This window comes from Oryzias latipes, chromosome 7 (assembly GCF_002234675.1).
Source record: "Oryzias latipes chromosome 7, ASM223467v1".
In the NCBI taxonomy this organism is placed as follows: Eukaryota; Metazoa; Chordata; class Actinopteri; order Beloniformes; family Adrianichthyidae; genus Oryzias; species Oryzias latipes.
In genome coordinates, this window is record NC_019865.2 from 6,546,238 (window position 1) to 6,565,487 (window position 19,250).

At 41.0% G+C, this 19,250-nt stretch overlaps 1 protein-coding gene across 2 annotated transcripts; it reads left to right on the forward strand.

Annotated features, from left to right (window-relative positions):
- The first annotated feature begins 41 nt into the window (after window positions 1-41).
- Window positions 42-18,962, forward strand: impdh2 (inosine monophosphate dehydrogenase 2). Of its 2 annotated transcripts, XM_023956429.1 has the most exons (15): window positions 42-470; window positions 3,304-3,352; window positions 4,539-4,640; window positions 4,718-4,792; window positions 5,125-5,331; window positions 6,540-6,627; window positions 6,710-6,909; window positions 7,499-7,589; window positions 7,735-7,830; window positions 12,054-12,125; window positions 13,970-14,113; window positions 15,113-15,257; window positions 15,727-15,870; window positions 18,446-18,529; window positions 18,734-18,962. In XM_023956429.1, exons 1-15 carry the CDS (start codon window positions 373-375, stop codon window positions 18,753-18,755), a joined length of 1,617 nt encoding a protein of 538 aa, XP_023812197.1. In that variant the 5' UTR covers window positions 42-372; the 3' UTR covers window positions 18,756-18,962. The 2 variants fall into 2 exon arrangements, with proteins under 2 accessions (XP_023812197.1, XP_023812198.1); XM_023956430.1 differs by lacking the exon at window positions 12,054-12,125.
- Window positions 18,963-19,250: the final 288 nt, after the last annotated feature.

Genomic DNA, 19,250 nt, shown 5'->3' on the forward strand with positions numbered 1-19,250 from the left:
AACGAGCGCATTTTGTTTCAATAAAGTTGGGGGAAAAAATGAGTTATATCTCCCACGTGCGCTAGGGGACAGGGGAGAACATGAGCTTGGAGCCTTGTAAAAGCAGTGAGGCCTTAAAAAGGAAGAATTTTATTTAATATAAAGACGTATTTTTTTCCTCCACCTTTGCTCGATAGCCAATACTAAAAATTTAAAAACGTCTTAGTGTCCCTCCTTTACGAAGGGTCGAGTAGGGGGGCGACAGGATCTTTAGCTTGCTGCTCCGGTAGAGAGAAAGTTCTGGTTACTGCTTTCGTGTGTGTGTTTGATTGTCTGGCGTTGCGTCAACATTAAGTTACTGTAAATTTGTACTGGTCGAGGCATTGTCACGTTATGGCGGACTACCTCATCAGCGGGCAAACGGGTTACGTCCCTGACGATGGGTTGAGCGGACAGCAGCTCTTCAACGGAGGAGACGGACTCACCTACAAGTAAAGCCGCAAAGCTCGCTTACAGACACGTGGAAAAAAAATCATCCTGCCGTTATTGTTACTCCACCTCTGCAAACCAATGCTTAAAGAAATGCTGCATTCTAATTCATAATCATAAGTATCTGATAATGTATTACTCTAGATCAAGTGCGACATTTAAGGTTCTAATGTTCCAACTTCTCTGTTTTTGTGGGGACATAGTATGTTTACATTATACACCATTATTTCATAAATAACAGACAGACTGTAGCAGATGGGGGTTTTTTCAGTTGTAGATTGAAATGTTAGCTGAAGTTCAAAACTGGAACTACTCAGGGGAGAAAAAAAAGGAAAACCGGGTCTGAGATCTTGTTAGACTGTAAAAGTTGGCTTCTGAAGTGGTGACCCAGTCTTTGGGCGTGCTGGCACTTGAGTCCTAATTTTAGATCCTGCTTATTGTGCCTCTGTCTCTTAAAGTAGGTCTAGTGATTCCAGTGCAGCTGACTTTACAGATCCATCCTGATCATTTTTTTAAAAATCTATTGTGAAAGCGTTCCCAGTGGTCTTTTATGATTATTAATTATGATCAAGCCATTTTTAACCAAAATAATAATAATTAAAAAAAACAAACAAACCTGTGTGGTTTATGTATGACAGGGGTGTCGAACTCAAATTCACAGTGGGCCAAAATTAAGCATTGAAGTAACGGCACGGGCCAAACTTAATATCTATTGAAAAATTGACTGCAACTGATATATTTTGTTTAACCTTTTCATATGGAAGAAAACTTTAGTTTTGCTTAAACACAGAAACTGGAACAACCAAAGCTTGATGTTACAAACACATGAAAAATTAAATTAGAATGAAAAGACACATCGTTGATATTCTTTTCTTATTTTAATAAATAAAGGATGTTTCTCCACGTATCCTTTCAAGTTTCTTTTTTAAAGGTAATCTTTTTAAAAGAACCGAAAATAACGCCATTCAATAAAAATCCAACATTTCAACAGACGATGCTTTGCGGTAGAAAAAGTGCAGAAGAAACTGATATGTTCTAGCTCAGTTTGCTACACTCTGACTTCCTCTGCACATTGGTCTAAGCCAGATACCCGGCATCTTTTCTTAGATGCTCAGAAGTTCATCAATGTCTGCGGTCAGGCTGTGAGCTGAGGAAAACCTTATTATTTTAGCAGGCTTGTCTTGAAAGCTCCTGTTGTCCAATCTTTTGTTTGGCCAGTTTTGTGGGAGGGTGAAATTAACGGCTGTCAATGACTGTCAACAGATAAAAAGGAGCGCTTGCCGGTTTCGACTGTGCCCCTAGGTACTAGCGAAGCACTGTGGGACTTGTAGTATTATTGGAACAGTATATAGCGCGGGCCACCTCTAATGCACATTGGATATGATCTCACGGGCCATTTATAATTACTCTGCGGACCAAATTTGGCCCCCGGGCTTGAGTTTGACACGTGATGTATAAAAATGGTAATTACGTAAAACCCTACAGTTTTTCTGGGACATCATAAGGACCGTTGAGTAATTCTGCTTTTGCTGGCTGTTTACTAGCTCTCCAACTAGCTTACAGCCCCTCACACTCTCAACCTGAACTCCTGCCGCTCTGCAGAAACTATGTCCTAGAAAACGACTGTTATTTTCTGGATAAAAACGGCATAATCATAATTCTAAAAGCTTGCACAGTACATCAAAAACGTACCGTCTTTGAGATGTCAGCCTGTTTGATTCATGCATTACAAAATAATTCAATTCAATTTTATGTGTATAGCCCAAATTCACAACAACAGTTGGGCTTTCGTATAGGTAATTGAAAAAGTTAAACATAAAATCAAAGGATCGTGAATACATAGAATTCAATAGGAAAATATTGAATTGATCTAACAAACTGACTAAGCCAAACTGTACTTCCCTGCCCTTAGACCCCCCTTCGCGGGGGAATGCGTAAACACTTAAACGTGCACACACATGGTGAAACGATCTCATGGCAGCTTGAAGGATTAAACAAATCAAGTAGAAAACTATTTTATACTTCATTTTTGTTCATTCACAGGTTAATTGGTAACTCTAAATTGTCCATAGGTTTGAATGTGAGAGTGAATGGGTGTGTGATTGAGGACATTCTACCCTGCAACAGACTGGCAACCTGTCCAGGGTGTCCCCTGCCTTCGCCCACAAGTGGCCGGGATAGGCTCCAGCAGCCCCGCGACCCTGAAAGGGACAAAACGGACTAGAAAATGAATGAATGAATATTTTATATTTGATAATTTTAAGTTTAAACGACTCATTTGGAGTATAACTCATGTTGACTTTCCAATGGAAATAATGTGTTTTTTTTGCTTTGCTATGTGTTCATATATCACATATTGTGACCACATTTGTCCTCCGATTGTGCAGTCCTGCAGGGAATACTTTTAAAATAGCTCTAGATATGATCGGAGTGCGTTTTTTGGCTTAAACAACCACCAATCTGTCATTTTAACAGCACCAAGCAACTATTTCATCTGATCAGTTTTAAGTGAAAAACAGTTCAGAAAGAAGTTTATTCTTGTTTTTATTATTTGTTTTGAGGTGATTTTTTTAGTGACAAGAAATAGTCAAGTAAAATCTATGCTGTGTTGAGAACGTGTCATTCGTATTTTACATTTCTGACTGCAGAATAATAATAATAATAAAAAAAAGAAGATTTGCCAAAGAACAAAATTCTGTTTCAAATATTTAGTTTTTTATTGCAAATCTCTGAAAATCATTGGTAATCCTGGTCTAAATGTTTGATATGAACACGGTTTGCTGTCGGCATCAGCAGGTGTTTGGAAGTCCTAACAGCTCTTCGGCTCTCTTTTAGTGACTTCCTGATCCTGCCAGGGTACATAGACTTCACGGCTGACCAAGTGGTGAGTTATGATGGAGAATAAATATTTAACATGCGCTCCAAATGCTTCCATGGCAACAAATAAAACATTGACCACTAGATTTGCTCCTGTTAACCCCATTATGTCACAATGTTAGTTAATTTGAGGTTTTTCTTCAGTCGTTTGAGGCTTTACTGAAACGATGTTTGTCTTTAAATATTAATCCTGCAACCTCCATGTTTTAAACAGATTACACCAGATCAAACTGTGGTGAAGTTAGTGTTATGTTCGACAGATGCTCAGTACGGATCCCCAACAGTGGCTCTTAGGGACCGTCAACAAATGAACCAATGCAAGATATGAATTAAAATCTAATATTTTCTAAATGCTTTTCGAAGTAAAATGAAACAATTCCTCATTTTGTGCTTAAACGATGAGGAATGTTTTTATAAGAACACTGGTTTTCAAATTGATATTTTTTTCCAACAGTTTCCAAGCAAATATCGACTGAATTGTGGCACTGACATAAAAACATTAGACGCACCAGTTTGTTTGGCAATCATTGATGATGAATAAAGCAAAGTGGTGTGTGATGTAGGGAAGGAGGACCCCCGATTCGGGACACAGTTGGATTGTTGGATCACCTTGTTTGGAAGCTATAGAGAAAGATTGTCGCTCATTATATGCGAGCCTTTGCATTTTAATTATATAAAAAATGAAAATGAAATATTCATCATCAACAATTGCAAAACAAAGTGGTGTGTCTGATGTAGGGAAGTAGGGCCCACAATTCGTCATACATTTCATCTCATTGGCAGCTATTGAGAATAAATATCAGAATTCATCTGTGAGCCTCTAGGATTTGAATATAAAAATTCATATAAAATATTCATCAATGATTGCAGTTTGATGTATTGTATCAGTAAAAAGGTTAAAAGTTCATGTTTTTTCTGCAATAAAGAAAAGAAAAAATTAATCAAAAATTCCTACTTTGCCTGAATAAACTTCCGCACAGTGTGCTGATGCTCACCATTGTGTGTTTTACATCCACACACACAATCTGCCCCTGTTTGAATGCATACCTGAGCATTTTTACGTTCCTTAATTAATCAGCTTCATTTGAGAGGATTCTACCTAAAGGCTTATTAACTCATTTCTTTCCAGAAGTCCCATATTCCTAATTTCATATTTCAATCATTTGCATTAAGCCGTTGTGTCTTTTGTCCAGGACCTGACATCGGCACTTACCAAAAAAATCACCATGAAGACGCCGTTCGTGTCCTCGCCCATGGACACGGTCACGGAGGCTAACATGGCCATCGCCATGGCGGTGAGAACAGCGCACGTTCCAGTTGTTTTGGCTGGCAGCTGCAGGTCCCGTCACAGGTTTGGCTTTTCTGCTTTCAGCTAACAGGAGGCATTGGCTTCATCCATCACAACTGTACTCCAGAGTTCCAGGCTAACGAAGTCCATAAAGTCAAGGTAAGGATTGTGTGTGATCCTGTTTTTTCTTGTACTCCATTCGTTTTTCCGTGATTGTCTTTTATTGCCATCATAACGGTAACCATTTCCTCTTTCAGCCTCTCTGTTTTCCCCTTGTCAAACCATCTTTCCAAGCTTAACTAGTCTCCTTTTTGTTGACAGTCTGAAACTCAAAGTGTCTTTATTTGTGCATGGCATTTGTGCTGTAGTTGGATCCAGGTGACCCCCAGCTTTTAGTGATTTCTTGTTCCCTCCTTCTTTCCTCTACCAACCCTGTTTCTCCTTACCCCCTCCTCCCGTGGCCACCGACCCCCCCCCCCCCCCCCCTGCAGCGATACGAGCAGGGCTTCATCACAGACCCCGTGGTGATGAGCCCCAACGAGCGAGTCCGGGATGTCTTCCAGGCCAAAGCGCGCTACGGCTTTTGTGGAATACCCATCACAGAGAACGGCAAGATGGGCGGCAAGCTCGTGGGCATCATCTCTTCAAGAGACATTGATTTTCTAAAGGAGGATGAGCACAGTCTGCTGCTGAATGAGGTGAGAAACTTTGATAAAGTTACACTTTAATATTCTTTAAAGCTTAAAGTCTTCCTGTTGAAACTTAAGCTGAAATAAAGCACATAGAGAGAGCAAACTTTGCAGATCATTCGAAGAGAAAACATCTTAGAGACTTAGATTAGTTGACCTCTGTGGGTTACAATAACCTGAGAATATTTGAAAATCTTCACCCTTATATCTACAAAATTTGTTGAGGTTTTTTTTTTACTACACACGATCAAGAATCCAAATTATTTCCCTGTTTTTTATGGGACACTGTTAGATTCAAAGTAGTGACACACTGTGGAGCTGAAAGCAGTCTCACTTTTTTCTGTTTAAGGACCCACCCAAAGAAAAATAGTCTTTTTTTTTTAATGTTTTTTACAAGCTCTTGTTGCGTTTTTCTCATAAGAGAGGAGCTATATAAAAGAATTTATGATTAAAACTGCATTAATGAGTATTTTGTAATTCAAATCGTGTCGAATGAGAAAACCGAATGCTTGAAAAAGCTCAGACTAATGACACAGTTCCTGAAACGTTACACTGTGGCACAGTAAAAGATTAATATAAGACTGAAAAAGTGATCTGTTCTTTTCATAACAGACTTCCAACCTTTACTTTTTTCACCACCAAGATGGATTTTTTCCCACTCTTGATCAATTAAGGGGGGAAAAAGAACCAAATATCCATCCAGAGAGCTCTTCTGGGGAATCCAACATGTATTGATCCTAAACCTCTTATCCATGCCATTATCTTAGTGCTGGGCGATATGGCCTTAAAATAAAATCGCAAATTTTTTTTTTTGTTTAATTCAATTTCTGATTTTTTTCCCGAGTGACGAACACCTCGTCACGCGTTATCCATTGCATAATAGAGAATAGTTGGGTTAGTTCTGTTAAACAACTACAAAGTCGCACATTGACAGCATCACAGCAGAGCTGCTGTCTGAATTCAGTATCAATTTGTTCAAATTTACACGATTTTCCTTGTTAAAGGTTACAGAAGTGCATTGTGTACGTGTTAAATGATAGAATAAGGTAAATAAATAAAAAATGGGAACAACATGGATCTGTTTATTTTGCATTTGTTTTTTGACGTATTATTAAAGTAAATCAAATGACTCTGAATCCGATCGGGGCCAAAAAACAAACAGTTTGGGAAATCTCTAGTTTAAAGTGTGAGTTAATAAACTTTTATCAATACTGTAGGTGATGACAAAGAAGGAGGATTTAGTCGTTGCTCCTGCAGGAGTGACTCTCAAACAAGCAAATGAAATCCTCCAGAGAAGCAAGAAAGGTAACCAGTGCCCTTTTTGCTTTTCAAAACATCAGATTTTATTTGACATCTTAATTGAAACAAACTGTGGATCCTCCTGCAGGGAAGCTGCCCATCGTAAATGAGGAGGGCTCTCTGGTGTCCATCATTGCCCGCACAGACCTGAAGAAGAACAGAGACTTTCCTCTGGCGTCCAAAGACTCTCGAAAACAGCTGCTGTGTGGCGCCGCCATCGGCACTCACAACGATGACAAGTACAGGCTGGACCTGCTGGTGCAGAGTGGTGTGGATGTGGTTGTACTGGTGAGGAAGACTTTCAGGCTCTTTGAAAACTAACACAAACCAGTGTTTCCTTTAGACTACAGCTGGGACTTTTGGTTGTGTACAACAGCCTAGTATTACAAAGCTGGTGGTAAAACTTTAATTTTTCCTTCACTGTTTTTGGAGATGTTAAAATTAATTTTCAAAAGGTGTCTCAGAAAGGAATAGAAAAACTATCAAATTTGAAACAAAAAGCAATTTCTATTCTGTTCTATTTTATAAGGTCAAAAGCCCACTCCAATAAAAATCGAATTTTCCGTGTTTTTAACATGTGGTGACATTTTTGCGATGATGAAGGATCTGAAGAAAGTTAAACTTAAAATTGCATTTCTGAGAATATCTTTTATCCAAATTGTTGTGAATCAGGAGCAGACAAAGAAATGCAGTTTGAAAAAGATCATATTTGTCACGTGGACAATGTGCTAGGCGGACCACGATCGCCGCTTTGATCCGTTCCGATTCATCCACTTGCAGACAACTATGCACAGTTCTGGTTTTTTGAGTCTTTAAACCTTTCTTTTTGGTGTTGGTAAATATGTAATTTAGTATTGTGTGTCTCCTTGTCCACCAGGACTCGTCTCAAGGCAACTCCATCTTCCAGATCAACATGATCAAATACATCAAAGAAAAGTACCCCGACCTACAGGTCATCGGAGGCAACGGTAAGTAGTCTAATCCAACAGGAAACGAGCAGAAAGAAATCATGGTCATCAAAAGAAAACATGTTTATTACTTTAAAGGCATTTTTGTGTCTGAGCTCTCATCGATGATGCAATCAAACGTTTTCTGTCCCTTTGGCCGGCGCAGTGGTGACAGCAGCTCAAGCCAAGAACTTGATTGACGCAGGAGTGGATGCACTGAGGGTGGGGATGGGCAGCGGCTCCATCTGCATCACACAGGAAGGTGAGTGTGGCTTTCAAAATAAAAGCCCAAGAGCAGTGCTGCAGTTAGATGCAGTTACTTTTTATTTTTCATTACTTTGTTTTGACAGTAAAATAATGTTGTAACACAAATACTTGTAAGTCAGAATTGTACTGTTTAGTTTAACAGTTGCAATTTAACAGATTGCCCTCAGTTTGGGATCTGCAGCTTTTTTGGGATCATTTCCAGCAGATTTCTGTTCAATCGATCAAACTTTATTCATAAAGTCAGGGCTCCAGACTAACTTTTTTCACTAGGAGCACAGTGGCCCCTAACTGAAAATTCTAGGGGCACAACCAGAAAATTAAGGGGCGCATGCCGTAAATCAACATGCTAACCAAATCTATTAATTTCCACTGTATTGCTAATAGATACTTTATTAATAGATGCAGAAATTAAAATGTGCTGTTTCAAATTCAGTGTCACATTTTATTCTGCACTTTTGAAGATGCAACAACAAGGTAAACTGACAGCACCATCGCTGTCATGACATTACAAATAGTAAAGAAAACAGATGGAAATTTATCTTTGTGACACCAAATAGGTGCAGCCAAGATGCACAATAACCGTGTTTGAGATCACCCAGGGGACTCAACGCTGCGCAGATCACCTGGTGTGTGACATATATTTTTGTTTTTGCTCCAACATCAACTGTCAATCATCACAAAAATATCGCAAGAAAGGGGTGGGAGCAAGGGGCAAACCTACCCGGACACAGCTGGAAACTGAACTGACTGAAAGCTGCCCTACAGACTACAAAACAATGCATTATGGGACATGTGTCCTGATGGTTTTTATAGTTGAGTGATTAATTAAAATAATTTAAAATACCAATTCATTAAAAAAATGCTACATACATTACAAAACATTAAAATAATCATAAAATATATAATAACACAGATCATACTATCCGATCCAGGCGAGGTGCCGGTTCATCTCAAGCACGTCTATCGTTGCATTTTCCCCACGTATTTTCAGTGTGTCTAAAACTAATGTTGTTTTTAATAATAATAATAATAATGGATTGGATTTATCTGCGCTTTTCAAGACACCCAAAGCGCTTACATTGTGTCCATTATTCATTCACTCCTCATTCATACTTGGTGATGGTAAGCTATGGTTGTAGCCACAGCTGCCCTGGGGCAGACTGACAGAGGCTGTGGCTGCCATTTCGCGCCTACGGCCCCTCTGACCATCACCGGGATCATTCATACACATCCACACACCAGTGGAGCCACACTGGAGGCAAGGAGGGTGAAGTGTCTTGCCCAAGGACACAACGACATTTTGGCTGGTGGGAGCAGGGATCGAACCGCCATCCCTTCGATCATTGGACGACCCGCTCAACCACCTGAGCCACTGTCGCCCTTTGCACTTTGCTCGAGCGTGTTTAAAGTTCAAGCCCCGTTAGCTGTCACGCATGTAGGTGTGGGACATTTATTCTCCTCAGCTGACCCGACTCCCGCGGGACGAGAGCGGTGTGCTGCCGTAACCCGTTTGATGCGCCGCCGTAACCAAAACCTAAACCTTCCTCCGGGTCTGTGTGACCCAGAGAAAATTTCAGCACGGACTGCATGTATTTAGAAAATTACGAGTGAATAGATACGTTCTAAAAAGGAAAGTAAGGAACCCCCAAGAGTCATTTACCCCGCTGTGATTGGTTGGTCATCTCCATGCACGACGATGAAAAAGTGTCATTCATTAAAACTGGCGGCCTGCAGTAACATTAAACTTTCATATTAAGGCGGGGGCCGCAAAATATCATCTTGGAGACTGCAAATACAGCCCGCGGGCCGCGAGTTTGAGACCCCTGCTGTAGACTCTGGCACTGGTACACCAGCTGCAGGTCGGAAGAATGAATCAATAGTTCACTTACTCATAGCTCAGACGCACTTATCAGGTTGTGATGATATTTGTCTCCGTTTCCTTCCAACAGATGTTTACGCGCGCTCGATTATCTCTAGGCCCCGCCCCCTCCACGCATTTTAGCCAATTACAGTGGCTTTCCCTTTCTTTTCACACGCAGTGGCCGACTCACAGACGGACATCACGCAAGTGTGTGCTCGCGTTTCATGAGTATGTGCGCGAGTGTGTGTGTCTGCCTGCGTGCGTGTGCGCTTGCGTCTCATTGATTATTTCATTGCTCATTGATGTGCCCCTTCTACTTTAATGTATAAAAAATACGGAGGGTGGGTCAGGCAAATTTACTGGTCGCACATGTGCGACTGGATGTAAAATTTGGTCGCACATGTGCGACTGGATGTAAAATTCAGTCGCACACTCTTAAATCTTGGTCGCGAAATGCGACCAATTGGTCGCAGTCTGGAGCCCTGAAAGTGCTTTTAACGGATTACAGCTCAAAGGGCTTTAATATTAAAGCCTAACAACAAAACACACACACACAATTAAAACCAACCCACCCCTCTGCCCTGCCTTCCCCTCAATTAACACACGTACACCTCATGACCCCACACACAAAGCATACATGCACAAAACTCTGGCTCTGCTGTGAGGGAACAAAATATCCAGAATCTCTTAAACCTCAGCTCAGCTACCAAACATCACCACAGCACGCAAACCAGGCAGCAACAGGGTCCACTCCACAGCCAGGAGGCTGTGATCCTGGACCATCCTGACACTTTCTGGAGCAACAACTGCAGTTTGGAAGTTTGATGGGATTCAGTGTGGCTTCTCTCAAGTTCACTCTGTCCGCATTTCTGACATTACAACCAGAAGAAGTTGAAAACGGTTTACTGGACGGTTGGTACCGGCCTTGGAGAGAAAAAAATCATGACCCACAGTGGGGTTTAAGAAAGTATTTAGTCACCCACTAATCGTGCAAGTTCTCTGACTTAAAAAGTTGATAGAGGCCTGTGATTTCTATCAGTAACACACCAGAGACTCAAGTCCTGGAGTACCAGACGTGTCCCCCGCTAAAGCCAGTGCATGTGCAGGCCCGTCTAGTGTTTGCTAGAGAGCGATTGGATGATCCAGAAGAGGATTGGGAGGTTGTCCTATGGTCAGATGAAACCAAAATAGAACTTTTTGGTAAGAACTCTACTCATCGTGTTTGGAAGAGAAAGAATCCCGAGTTGCATCCAAAGAACACTGTAAAGCATGGGGGTGGAAACATCATGCTTTGGGGGTTTTTTTCAACAAAAAGGGACCAGGACGACTGATCCATGTAAAAGAATAAATGGGGCCATGTATGGTCAGATTTCGAGTGAAAACCTCCTTCCATCAGCAAGGGCATTGAAGATGAAATGATGAAAGATGAAATGGCTGGGTCTTTCAGCATGACAAGGATCCCAAACACACTGCCCGGCTAACAAAGGAGTGGCGTCATAAGAAGCATTTCAAGGTCCTGGAGTTCCTAGCCAGTCTCCAGATCTCAACCCCATAGAACATCTTTGGAGGGAGTGGAAGGTCTGTGTTGCCCAGCGTTGGCCCCAAAACACAACTGCTGTAGAGGAGATCTGCATGGAGGAATGGGCCAAAATACCAGCAACAGTTTGTGAAAACCTTGTGAAGACTTACAGAAAATGTTTGGCTGCTATCATTGCTAAACAAAGGGTGTATGACAAAGTATTGTATTAAACTTTTGTTACTTATTTTCCACCATAATTAACAAATAAAATCTTTAAAAATCAGACAATGTGATTTTTCTGGAATTATTTTTTTCATTTTTTAGTTGAGGTATACCTATGAGGGAAAATTACAGGCCTCTCTCATCTTTTCAAGTGGGAGAACTTGCTCAATTGGTGGTATTTTTAACTGTATATTTTTTCTGTAATTTTTTATAATCTGATTCTTCAGCCTTGTACAGGTCCATGAAAATATTGTTTAACATTAAACTGAACTGAACATTAAACAACTGAAAAGTTGGGGTCCACAAAATGATTGAGATTTTTAAAAAACCTTTCTATTTAAGGGGTCTTATTTCAAAAATGTTCTTACAATGTGTTTTTAAATTGTGGCATCTGGCGTGTTGCAGACTTGTTTTTGTCTTTACTTTCTGTCTTATGTTGCTATTTTGATCATTCTTTTCAGGTCAAATCAGTATCTCATTCTTGTTCATATTCCTTATCTTCCTTTTGTTTTTCCATCTTCATTTTCTTGCCTTTCCTACCTCCCCCTGTTTTTCTGTCTGTTGTCTTTTCTGTGAATGTTCCTCTGTTTTGTTCCGTTCTCGTGTCCGAGTGCAGCTCCCCTTAGTGTACCACCAGCTTTAAAGCTCCACAGCCCCAAAACCCCAACCACTGTTACGGGATACTCCAGTAAGTTCCCCCACTGACTTTTGCTGCACATCAATTGGCCCCCACAACTCCCGTGCCCTTTCCCCATCACTGCCTGCTGCACTGATTGGGTAACAGCTTTGCATTTGTAGCGGAAGTTCTGAACTGGACCGAGTGCGAGTGACGTCACCCATAGAAACGGGTTTACGTCCGGCCCCAACTAAGTGAAGTCAGTTCAGGTGCACACCATGTTGGAGCCAGACCTTGTCAGTAAGCAGTTATTGGTCCAAGCAGATTGAGTCAACATTCCTCCAATCAAGAGTAGGCTTGTTGGAAGGCCACACCCCTACCACTTGATAGCGAGTGTGGCAGAATCTGTCAAGCAAACACAATGAAAGTTCAACGCAAGACTTTAATTGAGGCATCTGATTCGCTAATCTATAACTTAATTAACTTACAATCAAGAAAAAATAATTTGGATGCAAAAATAGGATTAACAAGAACATGTTAAAAGGAATCAGAGCAAAAAATGATTATTCTGACAAATAGCTGTTTATTTCTATAGAAGTCTATGGGATTTTGGCCTCCTTGGAGAAACTTCCTGTTTGGAACGCCAGGGGGGAGGGGTCACTCAGTCCAGTTCTCGTAGACAGTGTTGTAGATTTATAGAGCTGGTCTTTGGGGTTTTGGGGTTTTGTGCTGTTTGCACTAATCCGTTTGATGACTTGGAGAGAATGATGCTCCTTATTCTTCCACTTTACTGACCTTTTCTTCTCATAACCGTATGTTTTTTATAAACGAAAAGGTCAGAAAAAAGTGCTTTTTTTTTCTCACTTGCTGTGACAGTCACAGTTTGTTACTTATCTAGACTGAAAAAATACTTTTAACTCCTAAAGCTGTTTTGTAACAGCAGAGTTTAGGCGGTTGCTTGGAAATGGAGCTTGCAGCCACACGGTGTCTCTGCTGAGCCGCTGTGCGGGTTTGAAATCTTACCCTCGTGATTCAAAGTCATTGTATATCATCTTTAAAAGCAGATGTTTTGCTGTCTTTGGGGTTTGTAGCATTGCTGCAAGCCTGTCTGCTCTCTGAACAATGTGTGGGGTCTCAGTCTGCTCTTTATTACTTCAAATTCTCCTAAATTCTGCTTCAGGTTACTTTAACCAGGAAGTGACTCCCTGAACATACAGAGCTGTTTAGGTTTATGCTGAGCAAAAATAAATAAATAAAACAACCTTAATCATCAGATTCAGTTTCTTCCAGTAAAGCAAAAGTAAACCATTTTAGCTCAACATTCACACTGAATATTAACATCCTGCACTGAAAGCATTTCCTCATAATCCATGAGATGAAAGGATAACCAGAAAGACAAAAGAAACAAAAGCAGACTTTGGCAGGGAAATGGAGTCTGTCTTTTGTTGGGTTATCATTAGAATATTCTGCTAGTTCTTTATTGAGGAGCTAAACTTTCAGATAATTTTCAAAGGGATGAACTTTCTGCGATTTTTCTAAATTATTATTATATGATTTTAACAACAAAACTCAAAACCGTGGAGTGTTTCCTGCTGATGCGACAAACTTAACTTCCTCATTTTCATGTTTAACAACTTTAACAATCACAGTCTGTTTACCCCCCCCCAACACACACACACACACACACACACACCAAACCCATTACTGTAGCTGATCAGAAAAGCTGAAATGATTTATTATAAAATAAAAGATGAACTCTAAAGTGGGAAATGTTGAAGCCTGTAGGCTGCAAACACACATCCTATGGCAAACATCAGCTTTCTGGTGAAGATGAAAAAAGTTGAAGCCTCCTGTTTTGATGAAGCTGACTGGGTTGGAACGCGCTTCTTCAGCTCTTCTTCCCTCCTCTTCATCAGTGCTGGCGTGCGGCAGACCCCAGGCCACGGCCGTCTACAAAGTGTCAGAGTACGCCAGGCGCTTCGGTGTTCCCGTCATCGCCGATGGAGGCATCCAGAACGTCGGACACGTCGCCAAAGCCCTGGCTCTGGGGGCATCAACAGGTGGGGACCAGTGGAGCGGGAATCCCTGTTTAGTGGGACTGGGGGTCGTTGCTTTGGTGGCAACCGATTTCAAGATGAACAGATCAAACTACAGCTTTTACTATTTAATATGATATGCATGACTTTGTACTGGATGTTTGAAAATTAAAATATGCTTTTATTAACCATCACTTCTACCTTTTATTAAGAGGAATAGATCAGAATCAACAAAACATATTAGATAAAACATCAAAGATTTAGAAAGAAGGAAATTATACACACGCAAAAGTTTTTCTGTTTACTTCCTGGTTAACTTCAGCAGTAAACAAAACATAAACATGTTTTGCTTTGGATCATTTAACAACAAAAAACGGAAAATGTTCTCCAGTTTTTCCATCCTCAGAGTTTAGCTGACGACAGTTCCAGTCCGTTAATCTAAACTACCAACAGTGTTTCCTTCAGACATGTTTTATAAACACTTTTTTTCATCTTTAGTGAAAAGCTAAAAAAACTTTCACACTTTACATGAACATTTTACCGTTTCAGTTTGACTTCGCCGCCATGGCAGCAGTCAGTCACATGACGTGACATTCAGTTGATCACAAGATTTTTGAAAAATTCTTCACTTCAAACCGCGTTCGTTTTATCGACCTAATAGTTTTACCTAAAAATTGAGAAGCTTCACCAACAATTTACTTTGAAGATCGGTCACACGTCCGGTGACTGTAGTGCAGTTGATTTGTTTAGTTTATACGTAAAATTCAGCAAGATTTAGCTATTTCAGAACAACAATTATAGAGTCTGCTTGTTCTTTACTATACTTAAAAAGATTGCAAATAAGCCATATTGTTTTTTCTAGAAGAGATCGCTAATATCAGAGTATTGGGATACTCGTTCCAGCCATTTATATTTCAAAGTACATCTAAGTCAATGTGGCATTTTGTTATTCCACATGAAGGTCTTTTGCAGACACAACTCTTAGACTGTTGCATTAAAATCAGACGCTCCTTCTCCTTCCAGTGATGATGGGATCGTTGCTGGCTGCCACCACCGAAGCTCCTGGAGAGTATTTTTTTTCTGACGGCATCAGGCTGAAGAAATACCGCGGGATGGGCTCTCTGGACGCCATGGACAAAAACCTGGGCTCTCAGAACCGATACTTCAGGTACTGTCACTTGCTTACGCAAGCTGCTTCCTCTGCCAGTTTTCCCAGCTTTCAACACCTCTTCCTCATTTCATTTTCTGTCTTGTGGTGAAAAATGATGAGTCCGCTAAAATGACAGTGGTATTCTTCTTGCTAAAGAACTTCTTTAAACCGGTGGAGATCCTCCTCTCACAGCAGGAGTCACGTTTTTCTAAAACGTAGTTCTTTATCCGCCGGTTGGTAGTTCTCAGGCCGTGGAAGTTCATCTGCTCCCAAACAGATGACTTCAGTCTTACTGTAACTCTTCAAAGTCTGATCATCAGGGGCAGCATGTCAGAGCTTCCTTTTCTGCTGCTGCTGTTTGCAGAGGAGCTCTGGATCTCTGACAACAATGTTGCTCCTTTGAGAACATGGTTATAATTGCCATGGTGACCAAACCTTTCCCTAAATGCAGCTCTTTGCTCATCTCATTTGTTCTCTCCTCTTCCAGCGAGAGTGATAAAATAAAAGTGGCTCAGGGCGTCTCTGGAGCCGTTCAGGATAAAGGCTCCATCCACAAGTTTGTCCCCTACTTGCTGGCCGGCATTCAGCACTCCTGTCAGGACATCGGGGCCAAGAGCCTCACACAGCTACGGTACAGAGACGCACACCTGACCATCCTGTGTTCACTGATACTTTTCATCATCCACGTGTCGTTTTTATGTGAATTTATATTCTGTGATGAAATAAAGTCGACTGCCTCTGGACTGAGCAACAGCTTTGGTCTAAACCAGGGATCGGGAACCTTCTTGGCCGAGAGAGCCATAAACGCCACATATTTTTAAATGTATTTTCGAAAGAGCCATACAATAATGTAGCGTCTCTTTCCCACACTGAGGCACTGAGACTTAACCTCTTTTAAGGTTCTTTATTCTGGTTACTGCAGACCACAACAAACGCCGTACAATTAATTCAGCAACTCCTGAATCTCTCCAGCGAGATAAAAGCGCTTCTCCCAACTTTATATTCCCCTGCTCCCGCTCCAGCCCTCCCATTTCCCTTATTTGGCCCATAGCTGAACCCCATTGGTCCAAACTACCGAACAACAGGCTGAGTGACAGAACTGAGAGCCAATCAGATCTCTGCTTGATGCGTTTAGTGAACTCCAGAATTTATAACGCGGCCCAACAGCCACCCAGTTAAACTCTGTCCGCGACAATATGTTTAAAACTAATTATACAAATAAATGTGGGCATTTGATGATATTTCAACATTTTTAAATTACAATAAACATGTGGATTCTATTTAATAACATTGTTATGCTGTTGCTGATAAATATTTCTCGTGGTGGTTTTGCTGATGGTGTAGTCTGGTTGGTTGATGCGTGGTGAGTTTCTGCTTCATGCAGGCGTTGAGACTTTAAACGTGATCGTAGGTCTGAATGTTCTGTAGATGTGAGACAGACGTGGAGCCAAACACACACTCACACGCTGCAGTGAGTGACGGGCAGCGGGTTTTACGTTTTTACAATCCCTGCGCGATTCACCTGCTGGCCGTGCCCACAACCCCCCCACCCCACTCTCTGCTTTCTTCCTCACACATCCCGTCCCCGCATCTGCGCGCTCGTTCTCAGAGACGGGAACGCGCAGTTTTAGGCACGGCAATTCACAGGTTTCCAGTTGGTACAAACTCTGTGAAATAATAGATAATAGTAAACTGATAGTTTTCTCTCCAAGCACCGCTACTACTGCGCACCTCTGGCATCGCATCGCACCCGAGAAGGACTAATGAAAAAAGAAGTATAATTAAAGATTTGTCTGCGAGCCACATGTGACCATCAAAAAAGCCATATATGGCTCGCGAGCCATAGGTTCCCGACCCCTGGTCTAAACCATTAACTGTATATAAGAACTGGACTCAGTGAGTGTGACGTCATACTAAGAAAATAGCTGACTTCTGGATTGGATAAAATTGTCAAAAATACGGTACTTTTATTGAGGCATCTAATTTGCCAGTTTATTACTTGAATAACTTGCAATAAAGAAATAATATCATGAAAATAGACGAATATGTTCATTAAAAAAAAGGTAGCAGAACAATATTTATTTCTCAATAAAGGTTTATGTGATTTTGGCTTCTTGGAGCCAGAGGCTACTTCCTGTTTGAAACGCGAGGGGGGAGGGGACCCTCAGTCTAGTTCTCATATAAAGTCAATGACCAGAACACAGAGGTGCGGGGGGTTGGGACGGGACAGCAAAATGGTGGGCCAATCTCTCGTCTGTGATTTGCTCTAATTGTGACCATCCTGGAAGATTTTGATGCAATTGCGGCGCCGTATTATAGTTGTTTTTCAAGTTTGAGCTGCTGACGGTTGTTCAGTTAAAAAAAAACAATAATCATCTGAAACTCGTTTGGAATCTGGAGAATTTTTCACACAGCAATGTTGTGTGGTCGGATCAAATACCTAAGTTTACCTGTCATCTGAATTTAAAACAGCACAAGTCCTCAGTTCAAAACATGCATGGTGAGAAAAAATGTTCTTTTTTTTTCTCATTCTTTTTTGAACCAGTTCTTGCTGTCGTATAATAGGAATCAAAGGGTAGTTTCTTTCCTCGAAACAAATGTCACTGTCCTTGAATGTAATTTGGACTAAACTAAAATCCTTGGTGGTGTTGGCGTTTTAGGAGTCACATTTGGACTGACTGACCTTTGTCGAGCTAATGGTTCAGTTCAAACTGCTTCTCTTCATTTTTCATCTTATCAACACAGGAAGCAGACGACCGATGACTTTGAGGACAGAAACGCCCATGACCTTTGACACAGCAGATTAAACATTCAGCAATGATTTTGTCATAGTCACTCTTAGCTGGCTCTTTACAGTCAGGGACTACACCAAAATCCATCCAATCTCATCTGTTGGTCACTTCTAATGGAGGATAGCATATAATAACAATAATCTGGCTTTATTGGAATTATGGTACTGTTTTTTTTTTTTATTTGAGACAAACTCTGTTGTGAACTGGTTCCATAAAAACTGAGTTTGGGACACGAGGGGGAGGGATCTCTCAGTCTAGTTCTCATGTAGTCGGTGGTTGCTATGCTTTACTTTGGTTTTAAGTGGTGAGGGGCGTTCATTTTTTCAATTCTTGCACTGATGCTGCATTTTTGGTCTGTCCGTCACTCAATGGGAAACCATTGCCATTGTCACAGCATGTCTTTCCTTCCCTCAGAGCCATGATGTATTCTGGAGATCTGAAATTTGAGAGGAGGACAACGTCGGCTCAGATGGAGGGCGGGATCCACAGCCTACACAGGTTCAGACCAATTCCAGTCTCTAAGCATTTTTGACAAAGATGTGCTTGTTTTTCTGTTTCATTGTCCTATTGGAAAGTCTTAGTTTCAGTTAAACTTCCTCTTGGTGCCAGCAGTCTGTCTTGACAGGAAACCTCAGCATTCACCAAGGAGACGATCCTGTGATCTTTTCGACACTTGACCTTATCCTCTTTCTTCCTTCACAGTTATGAGAAACGACTGTTTTGAGAAAACGGGCCTTCAGTTGGAGGCTCCTTCAAACAGATGGCGGTTACAAGACCTGCTTTAAGTGTCATCATGCACAGAAAACGTCTGACACTGATTAGACATCCGTTCACTCACTCTTCAAAGGATTGCCAGTCTTCCAGCCAGTGTCATCTATGCATTCTGTGTTTTCTCCAAATGAAACAAATAAAATCTTTGTTTTCCCACAAATTGTCCGTTTTAATGATTTTATAATATTTAAAATGTAGCAGATGCATGATTGAATGAATGAAATATTTCACACTAGTTGGTTTAAAGGCATAGGTATGCGTGTGTGAACACTATCTGTTTTGTGTGCATGTTGACATGTGGACATTTTTGCAGCTAGCAGGTGTGTTGATAACATTTGAGAGTGTGTGTGTGGACAGGCCCCGCCCTTTTTGTACTACATTTGAACCTTACCGTAATGATAAACAACCAGTAAACTTGCTGCTTCATGGTCTTACCCCCCCCCTCTCA

What these genes read in the sequence shown, in the direction of transcription:
- impdh2 (XM_023956429.1), top strand. Translation starts at nt 373, where the DNA reads ATGGCGGACTACCTCATCAGCGGGCAAACGGGTTACGTCCCTGACGAT. An exon ending in ACTTCACGGCTGACCAAGTG is followed by an intron (nt 3,353 to 4,538) that starts GTGAGTTATGAT and finishes TCTTTTGTCCAG; the next exon opens with GACCTGACATCGGCACTTAC. An exon ending in GGGATCCACAGCCTACACAG is followed by an intron (nt 18,530 to 18,733) that starts GTTCAGACCAAT and finishes CTTCCTTCACAG; the next exon opens with TTATGAGAAACGACTGTTTT.